General features: G+C 38.0%; 1 protein-coding gene across 1 annotated transcript; it reads left to right on the top strand.

Moving 5' to 3' along the window:
* Positions 1-1407: 1407 nt before the first annotated feature.
* Positions 1408-18364, top strand: LOC134223097 (uncharacterized). The gene is made up of 8 exons (XM_062702229.1): positions 1408-1782; positions 15030-15272; positions 15338-15633; positions 15701-16374; positions 16688-17022; positions 17255-17479; positions 17536-17774; positions 17836-18364. The coding sequence occupies exons 1-8, from the start codon at positions 1408-1410 to the stop codon at positions 18362-18364; spliced, it is 2916 nt and encodes a 971-aa protein (XP_062558213.1).
* Positions 18365-19029: the final 665 nt, after the last annotated feature.

Raw genomic sequence — 19029 nt, 5'->3', positions numbered from 1 at the left:
TCTATGGAATTCACTACCGAATTATCTGAAAAATCAGGAATCTTTGTTTGTGTTCAGGCGGCAATGTAAAGAGTATTTTAATTAGTCAAGAATTATTTGGGCGTTACAACAATATGCATGATTGTTTTATATTTAGAAAATGCTGCGAAAAAATGCTGTTGCGTACCAGATGTTCGTATTGCACCTTCCAGAGCTATGTTAAATAGCAGATTTGAAAGCGCATCGCCCTACGTCAGTCCATCTGATGATGAATCGGATGTCTCACCAGATATTCAAACGTTCGATTTCGATCCATCCTGCATGGTACGAATCTACCTAATAAGCATCGTACCTAGACATGTCGTAAATTAATCGATTACTTCGATTAATCGATTCATCGTTATGATAATCGATTATTTTGAATCGATTACTAACCAACGATTAATAGATTCAATAATCGACAAGAATCGAGAGTAATCGATTAGTTACTAATCGATTATTCGGGATTTTACGACATCTCTAAACGTACCATGATTTGTTTGAGCTATTCTGATCATGGTTTGAACCAATTTCGTACCATGATTTGAACTATTAGCAGCAGCTCCCAATTATAATCCAAATTCGGAATAAAATACATATACTGATAAATCCCAAAAGAGATACAAATTTGAATCCCTATTCATCGTTTCGTTTTGGATAAGTAACACGAAAGTACGACAATCGTCTAAATTATTGATAAGAAAATTGCCAATTTTCATGTAAACAAAATATGTACTCCAGCCTTGATCAATTGTCACCTGGTATAAATGTAACAATTTCAATTATTTCAAAATTGTTTGGTCGATTCTACGTAAATCGATTCTAGATAAAAATGGCTTTTTAAAGTTGTAACACTGGACAACTGCTGCAAATTCAGGACGTTTCAAAATCGCTTAATTTTACTACTTAAACAATACGATTAAATGTTTAAATGAACTACATCACTTCAGTATAGCTAAATATGCTTTTCATACTATTTTAGGTTAATTTCCTACCAATGAAATGCTAATTTCGAAATGGTACGCTTTTGCACTAGTTCAAACCATGATTGGACACCCTATTTATTTACTAAAAACTAGTCTAACCTTGCTGAACCTTCACACGTGACACAATGCAGTTTATTAACTTCCGCTTCAAGTAGCCATGCGTTTGACTACGCTGGTCCGTATATTTGGAGCAACGTCGTACGCTATCAGCAATGTTTCCGATTTGTACCACCGAAAAACGGTATTCTTTGTGACGAAAATGCGTTCTTCATTGCCCGTCTAGCACGTGCGATTGATTCCCGGTTATAAAAACAGCCTGCGGAAGTTTACGCCCGCTAGTTCTCTTGAGCGGGATTGCCCGGTATCGACGCGAATTTGGTAAAACAATAATGCGAAGGACGAGATGATGGATCACTGTATCGTGACAGTGTTGTTGCTGCTGATGGCAGGGCGGATACTGTGCAATGAAAAGTTTGCCGTAGTGTGTCGGATTGGCGATGTGTCAGCGGTGAAGGACTGTGATCAATTGCACCAGTGTCTCTATGAAGTGCACCCAGTGGAAATGGCACAGTTCATCGGTGGACCGCATAGTATGAGTTGTCGTAATAAGCTGTTCTCTCTGTACGGAGGACCGAGCTCATGCGGGTATTTTGGAAATCTGATCAACTGCCACAAAGGACGGAAAACTCTGGTGGAAACCGTACAGAAGCAATTGCAGAAGAGTGGATTCCGGGGAGTGGACTTTCAGTGCGATCCAGGGCTTCCACAGATCAATCAGGTAGGATTAGGGGGGCTTTTATAGGGATAAGTTAATTAAATATGAGATGTTTATCGGCTTTATCGGTCAGTTCTACTCAAAGTATGAGGAAGTAGATAATCGAAAGAGAATTGAAAATCAACAGATTGAAAGCCGTCCCGGTCTTTTTTGCAGTTGCTGTACAAAAAATGATGCGTAAGCCTTGAGTGGGGTTTAGCAGACCTTCGCAAACCTTCGCAGACCACTCATTCGATCACCGATTCGTTTAGTGTCGGTTTTTGCTCTCCGAGTGTGCAGACTTAAAGAAATCGAAAAAAAATCGATTCCCTGTACCATGCCTACTGAACTTGGACTGAAAATACTCGGATCCGCCAGTTCTATCTTTTTGCATTGGGAATCACCCATCCATGTGTTGTAATCAACTTTGCCGTAGGTAAATCCATCGTAACTCTTGGAAGGACGAGAAAATTCATGTTCTACGAGTAAGCCGTAACTCGCGTGCGAACCAATGCAGTGATCTGATACTTCGATGCTGAATTACCAATGCCGAGAACAGAGACATATACCTTCTGTCGATGTGATCAACCATACTCACGGAGCCGGATTTCAAAAGAGCACGCGTCGGGAGCTACTATAGTCAGCTCTTCCACGATAACGATCGCAGTAGCCAGCAAAAGCTTGAAGGATAATACTGTTGACTCGATAGGCATAAAATGACCCAAAGAACAGCCTACGACATAAAGAAGGCAGAATTATGCCAAACGTCCATTACGCCTAACGTACTTATGCCTAACGTTCTTATGCCTAACGTATTTATGTCTAACGTCGCGGACCCGATTACGATCATAACAGCTAGGACCCATGTACATATTTGTACGTACGTCGTACAGTCTCTCGCTATGTGACCCGATCTGAAGCAGAATTAACAGGGAGTTCGATCTTAACACCACATCTCTTTCTCGCACCGATATACATTGGAAAGAAGAACACTAATATAGAGGAAGGTTCGCCTTGGATAGAACCGTCGCTGGAATACACAGCTAACGCCTTCTGTTCCGATGACTGTGGAGCATGAAGTGATATCCTGAATGGAGTCTATTACCTTCAATAGAAGCGATTCCAGAATTCGGATCCTACGATACAAAAAATCCGAGAGATCTGCGAACGTATCGTATCGATTCTTAGTTAAGGCATGCTCCTCCTAACCTTGGCGCGTAGCCGGATCCAGTCTAATAGTAAGAAGGTTAACGAGCAGAATGTCCTTCTAATCTTCCAGTTGGACGACCTGGTCCAGATTCTGAACGACCTGTTCGAAACCGTCAGTCAGAGTGTGCAGATCCGCTACCGATTTTTTGGATCGCAGAGCTGGGTGAGCTCGTTGTTCATTCTTTGCATTCTCTTGCACGCCACCAGATGGTCCCTACCCAAGTAACATTTTAAGTTTTATAACGCTCTTGAAGACCATAATTTACTCTACAAAAGTGTGATAAAACCAGTATAAAACCGAAATGTTACTAGGGTAAGCACGAGTCTCTCGAACACCCCAAAATGCTTGCAAGTCCTCCTCGAGCATGGTCTAAGTCTCATGACTGTAGATGACTATCGGTCTTATGAGCGTTCTGTACATGATACATTTCCCGAGCATCACAAGTCAAGTGAATCTGATTGCGACAACTTAATTGTGACTGAATTTGGTCACATATAAGTTACTTTGATTGGTGCTGCTCGGGTTGGTGCAGCCTGTAGTAGGCCCAACTTCTACAGATAATGCGCCTTCCTATATCAAAACAAACATTATTATCAGCCGTTACAAGGATCCTAGGTAGACGAAATAATCGACCGCCTCAGAAAGTATTTCCGTCTAACGTAACACTGCTTCCCAGGCGGGCCCTGTCGCGCTCGTTTCCACCCACTAGCATGTATTTTGTCTTTGGCGAAACAAATAAATTTACCGGATCTGTTGAAAATCGTACCCCGGCTCTCCGCATGATACCTTCAATGCGCAAAACAACAGGCACGAAAGTCCATCAGCTTGTCTTAGTTCATGGCATGATTTGAACGACATGTTCGCCCGAAATCTTTGCACAGTTTTGCACACCAACCAACTTTGCTTTGATCAGTCTGGTAAGCTTCCCATGGGAGCTGTTCTCGTCCATAATTTTCCATAGCTCTACGCGGTCTATGGGAAAATCGAACACTACCCCTGTTTTCTCTAATAATAATTACATATTTATCCCACTGATGATTAAATTTGTGAAACATTTGATATAATTTAAGGGTTTTAAAGAGGTTTTATTATTTTAGCGTTCTCTCTTGAAGGAAAAAAGTTTAGTAACTTCGAAAAAATTCAACCAAAACGTGTCTAATTTTACTGGACATAGTTTTATTATTCTAGAACTGAATAACCTTATCGATCATTTCTCATTGAATGGAAAAATAAACCAAGATTATATCTCGTTTACCGCGAGTTAACGTTTACCGCCAGTTTGCCTGTTGGCTAGTCTCTGATTTGACGTTTGTTGACCTGATACAAAGTGTCACACTAACAGGTTTCCGTGTCCAATAAAAATAAACAAAATTACAAAATTACAAATTACGTTTGTGGAGGTCAACTGCTCCCCTCCCATCGTTCCGAGCATTTGTAGGATCCCAGATTCGCCGGGTAAACATATTTCAAACGCTCAAAATCCGCAATCATTTGCCGGTCGAGCAATTCATATCCACTACAATCAACGAACAAATTTTGCTCCCACCTCTCATCGGGTAACGAAAAGTTATTCTAATTTTTCAAACACGCCCTCCTATGCTAGCATCGCTGCAGGCAGGCAAAATTTCTTTTCTGAAAATTTACCGACGATGAATGGTTTTCATACACATTCTTCAACGGGAAATAACGTTCGTTTTGACGACTCAGGTAGCATGTCTGCTTCCGACTTTGATTTTCTTAATGAACAATTGCATCACATGATTGATGCAATGTTCAAAGCAAATACCATTCCTGAAGCTGTTCAGGTTGGTATCGAATTTACTCAAAGAATTGTTATTGGACTTCGTTTTAATGGATCCAAATAATTCTTTGAAAATTTTAAATTGGTATGCCCGCTCTTTAAAGGGTAAGGAAGATGAATTATTCAACTTCCTATCAGTTCATAATGTGCACATTGCCATTATAACTGAAACATATTTAAAACCAGGACTCACCATCAAAAGAGATCCAAATTATTTTATTTACCGAAATGATCGTCTTGACAGCGCCTGTGGTGGGGTCGCCATTGTCATTAATAGACGTATCAAACATAGATTATATTCTTCGTTTGAAACCAAAGTTTTCGAAACCTTGGGAGTTTCTGTTGAAACAAATTTTGGACAATTATCTTTTATTGCAGCCTACTTGCCTTTTCAATGCAATGGGCAGCAAAAGAATTTGTTGAAAGCTGATCTTCAAATTCTGACTCGCAACAAATCAAAATTCTTCGTAATTGGTGACTTCAATGCCAAACACCGTTCATGGAATAATGCTCAAAGCAATTCCAACGGCAACATTTTATTTGAAGATTGTTCTGCGGGATATTATACTATAATGGCCCTACTTGTTTTTCTTCCAGTCGAAATCCTTCGACAATTGATTTAGTTTTAACGGATTCAAGTCAGCTGTGTGGCCAATTGGTAACTCATGCTGACTTTAACTCTGATCACCTTCCTGTGACATTTGAAATCTCACAAGAAGCCATTTATAATCCTATCAGCTCTACTTTTAATTATCATAGAGCTGATTGGGATTTATATAAAACGTATATCGACAGGAATTTTGATGTTGATATTCCTCTCGATACCAAAAGTGATATTGACAATGCGCTCGTATCTTTGACAAATTTAATTGTCGAAGCCAGAGGTATTGCAATTCCTAGATGTGAAATTAAATTCAACTCCATTATTATTGACGACGATCTTCAGCTACTGATCCGTCTTAAAAATGTGAGGCGAAGGCAATACCAAAGAACTCGCGATCCCGCGTTGAAAGTTATTTGGCGAGATTTGCAAAATGAAATTAAAAAACGTTTCGCTATACTGAGAAATACCAACTTTGAGAATAATGTCTCGAAGTTGGATCCCAGTTCGAAACCCTTTTGGAAATTAACGAAAATTCTTAAAAAACCTCAAAAGCCAATTCCAGCGCTTAAAGAGGGCAATAAAATTTTATTACTAGAAAATTCAAAAAACATGAAAGTCCCGGGTGATGATGGTATTTTCTACATACTTATCAAAAAGCTTCCTGAGAGCTCTTTATCCTTTTTGGTTAATTTATTTAACAAATGTTTTCAAGTGGCATACTTCCCAGATAAATGGAAAAACGCCTAAGTTGTTCCAATTTTGAAGCCGGACAAAAATCCAGCTGAGGCTTCTAGTTATCGCCCAATCAGTTTGCTTTCTTCAATAAGCAAATTATTTGAAAAGATTATTTTAAATAGAATGATGGTTCATATTAATGACAAATCTATATTTGCTGAAGAGCAATTTGGTTTTCGCCATGGGCATTCAACCACTCATCAGTTATTAAGAGTTACGAATTTAATTCGGCTCAACAAATCTGAAGGATATTCGACTGGAGTTGCTCTTCTTGATATAGAGAAAGCATTTGACAGTGTTTGGCATGAAGGTTTGATTGTAAAATTGATTAATCTTAATTTCAAATCGCTCACTTCAGGTAAACTATCAGAATTTCAAACTGTCTTAAAAACAAACTTTTGATTTACAAACAAATTTTTAGACCTGCCATGTTGTATGCTGTGCCAATATGGACTAGTTGCTGCAATACCAGAAAGAAGGCACTTCAGAGGATTCAAAATAAAATTTTGAAAATGATTCTGAAGTTGCCTCCGTGGTATAGTACCAATGAACTTCATAGAATTTCTAATATTGAGACATTGCAACAAATGTCCAACAAAATAATTTCCAATTTTAGACAAAAATCGTTGCAATCTTCTATTGCAACGATTAGCTCCTTGTACCCTTAGTATAAATTAGGTTAGATTTAGTTTAAGTTAAAAACATTGTAATTCCTACATGGTTCAATTAAACCAGAGGAAAAATCCTAACTGCCAGAGGGAATTGAAATGTATTAATAATAACTAAAAAGTAACATAGCAAATAAGGATGATAGTGTTAAGAAAACACGGAACACCTAGTCTAAGCGATGAATGCATGTATTAGATAATTAGCAAATAAAATTAGTTAAAAAAAAGTCTCCAAGCAAGTAGGGGGAAAGACGGCTTTGGCAGGTTTTGTTCTATTATTGGCAGGGGGTTTCTGTCGACCGAATTTTATGAAATTTGGCCACAATATTCTTTGATATGCAAAGAATGCTTAGCCCTAGTCAGTCATAAAAAACCCCCTTGCCAATAATAGAACAAAACCTGCCAAAGCCGTCATTCCCCCTATTGAAAATGTCAAATTTTCTATCTTTCAGAAAAATCAATATTTTGATAACTTTCATGAAAAAAAAAAATTGCTTCCAATGATGTTTTTGAATACACGGAAATAAATGCATACCCACAATCATGAATAAAAAATCATTGAATCAAGAATCATGTCTGTTCATGAAATCATGATTATAATTCATGATTCCAGGAACATTATTCATGGTACTGCGTAATCCTCATCAGTCGACAAAATCCATAACCGGTTATACTTCGAACTGTCGAAGCTGTCACTGCCGTCATATGGTTTTTTGTCCCATGTTTGCTGGGATTCCCTATATACATGGGACAATTATGCGTAAAATGGCAGGTCAGGTAGCACTCCCGACTCGCACTCAGTGTACTTAACTTCAAATCCCTTGTCGAGTTTTTTTTTCGATCTCCACAACTAAATCGTAACGTATTGGTTGCGTTACCCGAAAGTAAATCATGAAATCAAGATTTATATTCATGATGTATTTTCATATTATTAAAACAAGTTGGATTCATGAAGTCATGAATTATTTTCTCAGCTCCGGGAACGGATCTTTACCCGTGTAACTAATTATATTGTTTATCAAGTCTTGAAGCGAATAGATTTTTGCATGTTACATCGAGATATATATCAAAAAAAAATGTGGGGATCATGTGTGGCCAGTTTCCCCTACTGTAGTATGCCGCCTCGAAATCGATATACACCATGCACCATCTATTGGGATCTGGTATTCACGACATTTTTGGAGGATTTGCCGTACAGTAAAGATCTGGTCCGTTGTCGAGCGGTTGTCAACGAAGCCGGCTTGATAAATTCTCACTAACTCATTAACTATTGGTGACAGACAACGGGAGATGATCTGGGATAGCACTTTGCAAACGGCATTCAGGATGGTGTTCACTCGAAAGTTATCATACTCTTATGGTCTTTCTTGTAGATGGGGCATATGATCCCTCATTCCACTCCTATGATAGTGAACAGCTACCATCAGTTTCCCTGATTTTGACTATCAGTTTGTGCAGCTAAGTGGCCAGCTTTTCTGGGCCCATCTTGTTGAGCTCTGCTCCGATACCGTTTTTACCACCTAATTTATTGTTCTTGAGCTATTGGATGGCTAGCTTCTCCTAAAGCGCATTTTACACCTCCCGTGAACGTGAACGTGAACAAACTGTTTTTCGATAATAACTTCTTGATACATACTCCAATCGTGAGGGAATCATGTTCAAATGAAAGACAGATGCTGCATTTAGGAGTGAGTTGCATAAAAACATAAAAAACATCAATAATATCAGATTTATGAGCATTCCACGGTCATGCCTGTGAAATCATCGTGAAATCGTATCTGCGGTGAACTCATCGCAAGTGTAAACGCGACGGTGAACATGAATGTGGAGCTGTGGTGAATTCAAAAATACAAGGAGAATAGATTGATTTGGATTGGGAGTTCACACCGACCGAGAGTGTTTACTGTTCTCGTTGAATCGGTTTCGGTGGGATCCTGCTTTGTGTGTCGCTGTCGCTCATTTTAATACTCGTATCGGTTTGGTCGGAAGGAAACTAACTCAGTAGTTTCTCATAAATGAATTGTATTTCTTTTTCATTATTCGGTAATATTATTTTTTCTTTTTAAAAATATTTTTTATTTTAATACTTCAATCATTCGTATATTCAATCGAAAAATTTATATTTTCATAGATAGATTACTTCATTCATAAAAAAATAATTCATTCTTTTTCTTCTTCTTCCTCTTCAATGGCTCTATATTACCACTGAATCTTGGCCTGCTTCTTTACTCAATATTCCATTAACATTTCCACAGTTATTATTTGATGTTTCTATTCTGTACCCGTCTATTGCATGGATATGTGTCTTAGATACTCTATGGCCAGTGAGTCGAGATTGCCGAAAACCCGAAAAAAATCTTTTAGACCGCAACGAAAATCGAGAATACTCCGCCTTTGCCGACAAGGCTAACTAGAAACCATTGTATTTATTCATAATTTTTTTTTTATTTATGATTCATATTTGATGTAATAGTTAATTTATATACAAAAGAAATACGACTGGAAGATGTGTTTTTTTATTGGTGTTTTATTTTTATTAAATTATATTAATTTATACGGGTCTCCAGTAAGCCTTGCGATCAAAGGCGTAGGATTCCCAACACAAATGGCGAGTTCGATTCTCGGTCGGCCTAGAATGTTTGCGGTTGGAAACATTATCGGCTCCCTTCCAGTGTATCTATTTTACTTGCCACACAAGATACATACTTATGCGATTGACAGCTTTAAAATTATTACTCTAGAAGGTAAGCCAAGTTTCAGTGGAATGTAGAGCCAATGCACAATGGAAAAATCCGATTTCGAAGAAGGAAATTTAAAGGAAAGTTAAAAATTCTTTACGAGCTATTTACAGAAGAAATCAAGGGCTTATTCGAAAGAGAATTTTCCAAGAAAATTCTGTGTGTGCTGTTTCATTGGACGTGGAACACTTCTGTATGTAGATATTGAGCATGTTTTGCCCCAATGTTCCATATATCACGAGTTTTATATTTTTTCTATATTTTATCTTTAGGAAATTTCTCTAAAATTGTGTTAATCTCTTCACTGTGGATCCATAGAGGTGCACTAAATATGGTAATAATTAGAAATTTAAGGGATTTAGGGGTCAAATAGGCATCAAAGTGCATTTTATGTGAATTTTTCATTTATTCTGTAAAAATAAATAATATTTACAGATAATTGTTGATATTATTATCTAAAAATGTTGTACAGACATTGATAAATGATTTATTGGATAAAACACGATTTTTAAATACTTCTTGATAGAGCCGATGCCGAACATTTCCAAACCATACTCGATCGCACAACTAGACAAGAGTTATCATATTATTTGAGAGTCGATGTGACAATAGATAGGATGAGATCGGAAATATTATTTTCTCATGCCTTTTCGCCCAAATTCCTCTATGCAATTATAAAGCTCAATAATGGTGAGTTAATAGATGATGGGGTAATATTAATTTAATGATAATTTGTCAATTATACTATGAAAATAACAAATACTCGTATATTGCATTGAAAAAAATGATTCGAGGGGTTTTTGAGGTCAACAAGCTCAGAAGCTTATTTTATATTAAAAATAAATTCACAAAAATGCGCTTTGATGATTATTTTACCCCGAAAACCCTTTCATTTTCAACTTTTGCCAACAAAATATGTATAGTGCTTTTTGAGGATCCACAATGAAGAGGAAAACACAATTTTAGTACAATATTTTAAAGATAAAAGGACGAAAAATATGAAAAAAAATTGATTTATGGGACATTGGAGTAAAACGAGCTCAATAACTACATACAGTAGTATCCCGCGTCTATAAAAAATCACTCACTGAATTTCTTTGAATTTTTTTTTTTTTTTTAATAAGCTCTCATTCTCCTCTGTCGTCCGTGAAAAAAGTTATCCTATTTTGTAAAAAAAATATATTTAATGAGCTTTTAGACTTGTATGACCCCAAAGTCCCCTATAGTTCAATACATTCAATGAAATATATGATTATTTGTTATTTTCATTATATCATTGGCAAATATCATTTAAATTAATAGTATTTTCAGTTTGGCTGGTAACAAATCGCGTCGATCACTTTTTATGCACCTTTAAAATCGTCGCCAATAGCTTCAATTTAAATCTGTGTTAATGCAAAGCCAAATCATTAAAACATGCAAAAAAAAGTACTCAACTTCTGGAAATAATCTGATTATTGAAATCAAACAATTTTGTTCGTAGTTGATCTGACAGATCTTATGGCCATGTTTGCTGGCGACAATTTGCTTTGCGACGATTTCAAATTGACGCGGCCGGAAAATTCAAATAAAATGCATTTTGACGCTTATTAAACACCAAAATCCCTGAATTTTTCAACTTTTTCCAGCAAAATATATGTAGTGCCCTTCTGTCGATCCACAGTGAAGAGATAAACACAATTTTAGAGCAATGTCCTAAAGATAAAATGACAAAAAATATGTAAACTCGTGATGTATGGGACATTGGGACAAAACGAGCCTCATAGCTACATACAGAAGTGTTCCGTCCTTGATTCTTAAATTCTTTATAAAAATTCCTTTTTGAATAAGCCCTTAATCTCTTCTGTAAGTTGTCCGTAAAGAAAGTTAATATTTTTTCCTCTTTTGAAAGTGAATTACCTAGTGTGCAATGAAGGAAAAAATATATTTTTTTGTGTATTTTTTACAACACCATCATTATTGTTCATTAATTATAATTTGTTCATTTGCTTATTTATTGAGTCACTGATTTACTAGGTTTCAAAATAAATTTATTGATTTATTATTTTTTGTTGTTGATATATTAGATTTTTGAGTGATTATATTTATTTATTTTTATTCAATAATTTATAAATTCATTCATTTCTGAATTTATTAATCTAAAAAATTATCCATTTATTAGTTTTTCAAATCAATAATTTTGTAATTTAATCGATTGTTCATTTTTTAATTTATCAACCCATTAATTTGAAGTCATTTATATATTCATTAATTCTTTTGTTTATTCAAAGTCTTAGCTACATTAGTTATAATTATAAATGCTTGGCATACTTTTTCTGCTTTGCTACTACTGAATCATTTGATATGCTTCCGATATGCTTGTGCATCGTCTCTGTCGTTCACGGTGAACAGATTTTCAGAATGCTTTTGTCATTCGAACGTGTACGAGCTCCGTGTAATTTTTTTACCTGATTTACCAGAGAAAGCTTCTCTCCTCTCTGATATATACACCATATACGCCATATATCCACCACAGCAATACAGGGAGAATGAAGAATCTAACAAGATGTGTAGAATGCCTCTCTATCGTTTTCATCCTGCCTGTCTGTCTGCCCTTGTTTTTTTTTGGTACACACATGCTCGTATGCTCTTTGCGTTATGACCATCCACGAGGTTCAGATATTAATAATAATTATTATTCAGAATGTTTGTGATTAGGTATACCTATATGAGTTTATTCAATAAAGTTGTTTATTTGAAACAGTTTATGTGAGTAATTTACATAATTTGGATAATGACTATCAACAAAATCTTAGTACAGCAAAAATTATTGAATACATATTAAGACTTTCAATAGTAAACACAATAATTAAATACGGTACGGATATACGATACGTGATCAATTGTATTTTATATACGAAAACTTGAGCGAAAATTGGGATTTTTTATTGGCGAACTGGTAAAATATTCAAACATTAATTAACACTATTCGAACAAATGAAATATAAATTTAAAAAAAAAATGAGATGAAGAAAAGTATTAAACAAATGTAAGCCAAAAGAGAAAGTCAAAAATTATATCTAGCAAAAGTAAGAAAAAATTAAATAGCTTCTCATTAAATTAAACTTGTTACTACATGTCAAAATCAATCGTTCAAATGGGATAGAAGTCACTAGAAAATTAGAAGAAATTTCTTCTCTTTTCGTAATTTCGTATTTTCTTAACTATAATTGCATAATTGAACATAATTGTATTAATGTGTGGAATAGAATGAATCAAGTGAATTCCATGCTTCGTGGGTAGTTTTGCCAGAACTTCTTTGATGCGAACCAGTCGAAAGATAATATTTGGATTCAGGTCAATTGATCGAACTTGTTGATTCAGCTTTGAACGGTGCCAAATGTATACATTTGGTAGCACAGTTGAAAATTTTCCATTCAGAAATCATTAAGTATATGTACCTACTGGCTTTTCATAACAAAACTGCCGAACATTTAAACGAAAAGATCATTAAAATTAAACAGCTTGATCAACATCGTTCCGTAGATTACCCACTCAAATAATTCATATACATATATGCGACAATATGTTTCATTTTCATTTTCTTCGTTTACTACTGCACACTTACTTGCTGCCTGCATTCGTGGGCAATAATTCAACACTTCCAACTAGACTCGATTGTCCACGACGATGTTCACTGTGAAATTATCGCTCTTTCTCACCTCTTGTTCATGTTCATGTTCACGGGAGGTGTACAGAGGGCTTAAGGTGGAAACTGCTTTGTTTCCATTGTCCGCTGATCTGACGTAGTCGTCTCTTCCGCTTCCTTGATCTTCACCCCCTGCACTCTTAGCGCCATTTAGGTGTTCGTTAATGTACCACCTTTCAATCACCACATGTTCGTTAGTCAATTGTTATCCGTTATCGTCAGTCCATCCTTACCTCTGCACATTATGGCGGCACGAAGCCTTATCGGAATGCGTTAAGCTCCTGATAGAACTTGCATGTTTCTTGATAAAGGCACAGCTGTTGCACTTAGTATTCCGCTTCTTCCAGCGGCGTTTCTTTTTCTGAAAGAGGTTTGTCTGCTGCCTCTGCTTCCATCTATAGCGTTCCAGGTTCTGCAGGGTCCCTTGCCTCTGCCAGGGTCCTCCTCCTCCAGAAACTGTCTTTACTCTTCGTCGAAACAATCGTTCCGTTGACTTCGTCCAACATACCCTATGTTATTCTCCGCTGTGTCGTTAATAGCTGCTTTAACTGTTTAACCATTATCAAATATAGGTCAGAGTCGATGTTAGCGCCACGATATGTCCTGACCTCAATAATGTCGGAGAAGTGCCGTACATCAATCAGAACGTGGTCGATTTGTGATTCTGTCTGCAGATGTGGTCTTTAGGTGTACCGATACGAAAGGTGTGTGGACCCAAATGGCCGGAGCGAAAAGCGATGACAGCAGCTCTCCGTCGGTGCGTGTGCACGCCACGGATATCTGACAAGAAAAGGCCGAGTCATGGCTTGCTGCTCATCGATTGACATGCTGAGGTGTTAATGTATAATCACATGCTGATGGTAACTTACTCAAACCCCACAAAAGGCTGTGTTGGAAGTAGGTATTGCGTATGGCCATATTTTTGGAGGCGGAGAAATCAATTAATAGTCGTAGGCCGTCGTCAGTCGATGGGCGCTGACCAGTCCATTCATCGATGTCTCCGTTGAACACCTGCAGCCTTATTTGTTGTAGTCGTACAATGTGTAGGGTTGCATGACCAAGCACTGAACGCCGTTCTTTTTCGAATCGTGTGCCTGAATATCTGCCAGAATCTCCTCATACATCTGCCACAACTAATTAATATTCTGCAACCGCATGTCAACCTGACTTGCAATTGTTGTCCGTAGGTAGCCCTCCTCAAATCTCCAAATGGTTTCCCCGGATGTCTGGGTATTCTTCAGCTGGATCATTAACAGCTTCTGTGCAGGTGGCTTCTTCTCACGGGATGGCACCATAGGCTTCGGCTGGCATATAACACTGAAGCCTACCTGAGGAAACTAATTGTACCCCAATCCTCTTTAATTCAACCAAACTATTCCTGTTCCGATGTAACGTACTACCAACTGTTGAAGCACAGTATATACTCGTTCAATCAGTTAAAAAGGGTTAGGAGAATACCAATTGTAGTATACAGAGACTAGGCTTTGGCGGACATACAGTGTTTCAGCTCTACTGTGAGAATAAACAGCAGCACCAACTTGATTTCAATATGATTTGTTTTGATCCCAACTCTTAATTCCGCATTCAATCACAGCCAACTCGACATTCAATCGCAGTTTTTTTGTCTTTATTATAGAGATTTGCAACCGTGGGCTGGCTCACCTTTTTTATTCGCAGTTCAGATAGGCATCCAGAAAGAGAAAAGTTCACTTGTAGTACTGCATAAAGCTTCGGCAGTACATATGCTATTTGAACTAAGCTGTGCAATAAATTTTATCAAGCTTATCCATTTCTCACTCATTAATAAAAAAAACTTCTTTTTTTCAGCAAGACTATGCGGATTTTTTGACCTTGCTGAGGAAAGAAATTGGCAGTGGTTATGTGATTTCGGTGGTCCTACAGAGCATCAATATCGAACCGTGCGTGGTAACCGTACTGTGTGACGTTGTCGATTTGATTACCATTCCATTGAATGGATGTGTATCGCAAATTGCCTTGGCCCAGAACCTGATTGGACAAGGTGTGAGCCGTCTGAAAATTTTGCTCGATGTTACCCTACCCGAAATAGTGGTAAGTTAAATGAACGACGCACCATTAACTATAATTGCCATACTATAAGGAAGTTGCTTTTCTAGAGTTGCCCATTGGACAGCGGTGTGAACAATTTGTTCTGGGTGGTACAAAATACGGTTAATGTTATCGACAATCAACAACTGCTTGGGGCTACAATCCAACTAGACCGCGATGACACGGCAGGTGTTTGCGCGAAAGGTCGTTATCCATTGTTTACGCTGTTAAATGCGTTGCTGAAAAGGTGTGAAGTGACAACTTATGCGCCTCCGGTTTTTAGTACACCTGCACCGTGTAATTTTAAGGGTTACATTCGAGACACCAGAGACTGCTCCAGCTTTCATTCGTGCAATAATGGAATGTAGGTGATCAAATTAATTTTTAATAATGTTAACATTCCAACATCTTAATATGATTATGCATTTCAGAACAAATAAGTTTCAATGTCCTCCAGGGCTAGCCTTTGACCTATGTAGCAGCACTTGCCAACCGGTGGTTCAGGTCAACTGCGATTCGAACTCGTGCACCTTGACTGGAGCCGTTAATGGCGGTTGCCAACAAATTCCCATCCCGATTCCGTACCCCATTCTCAATCCGGGAAGCTGTCAGGGCAACTATACTGGATGCAATTCGACGTGTGGAGGTTCTAATTCTGGTGGTTCAGATGAGTGTTTGAATATCACAAGCATTTTCTACCTGAACAATCAAACATCTGCCTTGTTGGACCTTTTGGACAATACACAACTGGAAGGAACTCTTCAAATAGTTAATAGCCTCACGGGAGACCTGCAGAAAGCCTTGGGAGGAATTGTGGGTCAAGTGAACAATCTTCTGAGCAGCTTATTGCTTCACGACGATGCAATAGGTGGTACCTTGGGACAGATGGACCAAATGCAAAAGCAGATGGGACTGCTGGAGAAGCTCTTGAAGGCAGTGTTAGATCTGTTGAATAATCTGCTTGGATTGAACCTTTTGGGTGGAGGAGGAGGAGGAGGCGGTGGTCTTCCAGGTGCAGGGGCTGTCGGTGCCTTAGGAGGACTAGCCGGCAAGGCCGCACCAGTTGACACAAGTGTTGCGTCAGGAGCTACCGGTGCATTGTCAGGTCTGGGAAGACGGTAGCATTTTATTTTTGTTATTATACTATTTTTTTATTTGTAATATATGTGCCAGAGGTTAATAAACTTGAAAAATTATTTCTATCACATTCTTGCTGGATAGGGAGCCCTGCATAATGCGTGCGAGGTACGTGCCGTATCGTAAGTCATATCCAGCCCTCATATCACTAATGAGTTTATAAATATATAAACTTGTAGCGAACACCTAATTTCATCAATTGCAAGTAGTTGGTCAATGGAGAAAGTTACTATTAGTCATGCATCGGGTTTTCTCAGTGATTTTGTTGTTATTTACCATAGCTCGCGTAATGCTAGCTCAAGATTATGATGTGGCATGTCGTATCGAGGATCCTACAAAAGAACCACGATGTAAAGTGTTGAAAAAGTGCACATATCGCGTGTACCCGGTGGAATCTATACAAACTAAAGGAGGGCGGTCCACGAGTAACTGCGCAGGTTTCACCGATTTGTTTTCGATGTACAGCGGTTCGTCGGCATGTGGCTACTTCTCGAACATGATTGGGACAACAAATGGTTGTTCTTCCTTCACAAATATTGTCAAACGTCAGCTTGAAAAAAGTGATTTCCGTGGTGTGGATTTGCAGTGTGATCCAACAATGAATGGAGTCAATGAGGTAACGGTTTTGTGGTTTTGATAATCAGGTCATTATGTTTTGGCAAAAAGTTCGTCTCATAACTATTTGTAAAACTATTAGAACTTAGCTCGATGATTTGAGTATCCGTGTTGAATGAATCAATAAGGTTTTATGCACTGTTTTAAAACGAATTATCTGTAACAATATAATTCTGATAGATGGTTCGTAATATAAAGATATAGGGATAAGTTACCATAAATTCTTCTTCCAGACAACCTATAGCTGCTGTCTCCATCAACTGCGCGAGGCTGTTGGTAGAGGATACATAATTGGCGTCAGGATTGAGAACCCCAACTTGGGAACTGTGCTGGTCAGCACTCTGAATGCCGCAGTAGACGTAGTGAATTGTCCATTGACTTCTGTTGTACAGGGCCTCATAGCGCAAGGTTTGAGCTCTCGTAAAATAGTAATTGACGTGACGCTTCCATCTGTGATAGTACGTTGCCAAAGTTATGGAATTTCATCACAATATTCATTAATCATCATTGACAGAATTGTCCAACAGAGGTGCTCCAACTGCAAAACATATCTAGTACGGTCCGTTGCCTAAATCTTTTTGGAGCTATTCTTCAGTTAGATCGTGATGATTCAAGCAATGTCTGTGGAGAGGGATCGTACCCATTGTTGAATAGGCTATCTGTTCTGCTGGAAGAAAAAGAACCATGTGACTTTGAAGGCTTCATTCCTAATCCACGTGATCGTTCTCAATTCTTCAGCTGTTCCAACGGAGAGTAAGCAGTAAAAGTTCAATCGTCATTAATCATTATTTCTAACACGTAAATTTCCTTGTAGCCATATTCTTCATCAGTGTCCGCCCGGGCAACTATTCGATCGGATGAATGGCACATGCATCCCGTTCCTTCGAGTTTTGTGCAACCAAACTGCGTGCACCTTCACCGGCCCTGTTCAGATTACCAACGATACCAAATTCCTCCCGGTACCTATACCATATCCGACGGATACCCTGCCTACACGAAAACCACGGTGCAATTACAACAATTATCTGGAGGTGCTGAAGAAACTGTTGAATTTAACCGCATCAAATGAGACCATAAGGGATGCCATTCAGAATTTGAAGCAATTGAATGACTCCATGGGCAATATAGTGATCGTGTTGAATAACACGAATGGATCCTATGGGAGTGAGGCTATGACCAAAAATCAAAATAACATGGATAAGTTTGGCGAGAAACTTGGGCTTCTTGAAGCGTTGCTAAAAACAGTTAATGACTTAATTAAGAAAGTAACCGGGCTCGATCTCGGGTTGTTTAGTAGCCCAGCGGGAGCTGCAGGGTTGCCCAGTTTACCTGTGGGGAGGTAGAATAAAATTTGTTGAGTCTTTTTGAAGGATTGTTTGTTTCACTGGTAGGGCATGGCTTAAATTACGTAGCTTGACATATTTATGGTGCTCCTCTTGCTATTTTGAGTGTCGAGCCATTTGGTAGAGTACCGTTTCCGTTTGGCCAGACGTAATGTGGCCGAATGCCGTTTTCACGAATGGGTCGATTGACCGTAATCCGTTTGGCCGAATAGGTGAAAATATTTTCTTCTGGTTGCGAGTCGAGAATAGTGAGAAATGCGAAGCGAGTAGTAAAAATGGCAAAGTGTGAAGCGAAAAGTGAGGAATGAGACATTTCTAACTTTATATGAGAAATAGTATGTAAGAAGTGGGAAGTGAACAGACGAGTGAGTCGTGAGAAGTGTGAAGTGAGAATTTAGATGTTAGAAGTGTGAAATAAGAATTGAGAAGTGTTTAGTGAGGAATGAGAAATGAGAAGTGAATTATGGTAAATGAGAAGGAAGATATGTGATGTGATAAGTGAAGAGTGAGAAGTAAAAAGTGAGATGTGAATTGTGAGATGTGAGTTGTGAGATGTGAATTGTGAGATGTAAAATATGAGAATTGAAAATTGATATCGTAGTCCATATTCTCTCCTCATTTTTCTTCTTTCTGCCTTTCACTTTCTTCTTTCTTTTCCTTTCTAT

Source organism: Armigeres subalbatus, chromosome 3, assembly GCF_024139115.2.
Source record: "Armigeres subalbatus isolate Guangzhou_Male chromosome 3, GZ_Asu_2, whole genome shotgun sequence".
Lineage (NCBI taxonomy): Eukaryota > Metazoa > Arthropoda > Insecta > Diptera > Culicidae > Armigeres > Armigeres subalbatus.
Note: the sequence above shows the minus strand (reverse complement) of the source record. Positions and strands in the feature narration are given on the sequence as shown.

Excerpts from the sequence above, each read along its gene's own strand:
- LOC134223097 (XM_062702229.1), top strand. The coding sequence starts at position 1,408 with ATGATGGATCACTGTATCGTGACAGTGTTGTTGCTGCTGATGGCAGGG. Across the intron at positions 1,783-15,029 it reads GGCTTCCACAGATCAATCAG|CAAGACTATGCGGATTTTTT; the intron begins GTAGGATTAGGG and ends TCTTTTTTTCAG. Across the intron at positions 15,273-15,337 it reads TTACCCTACCCGAAATAGTG|AGTTGCCCATTGGACAGCGG; the intron begins GTAAGTTAAATG and ends TTGCTTTTCTAG.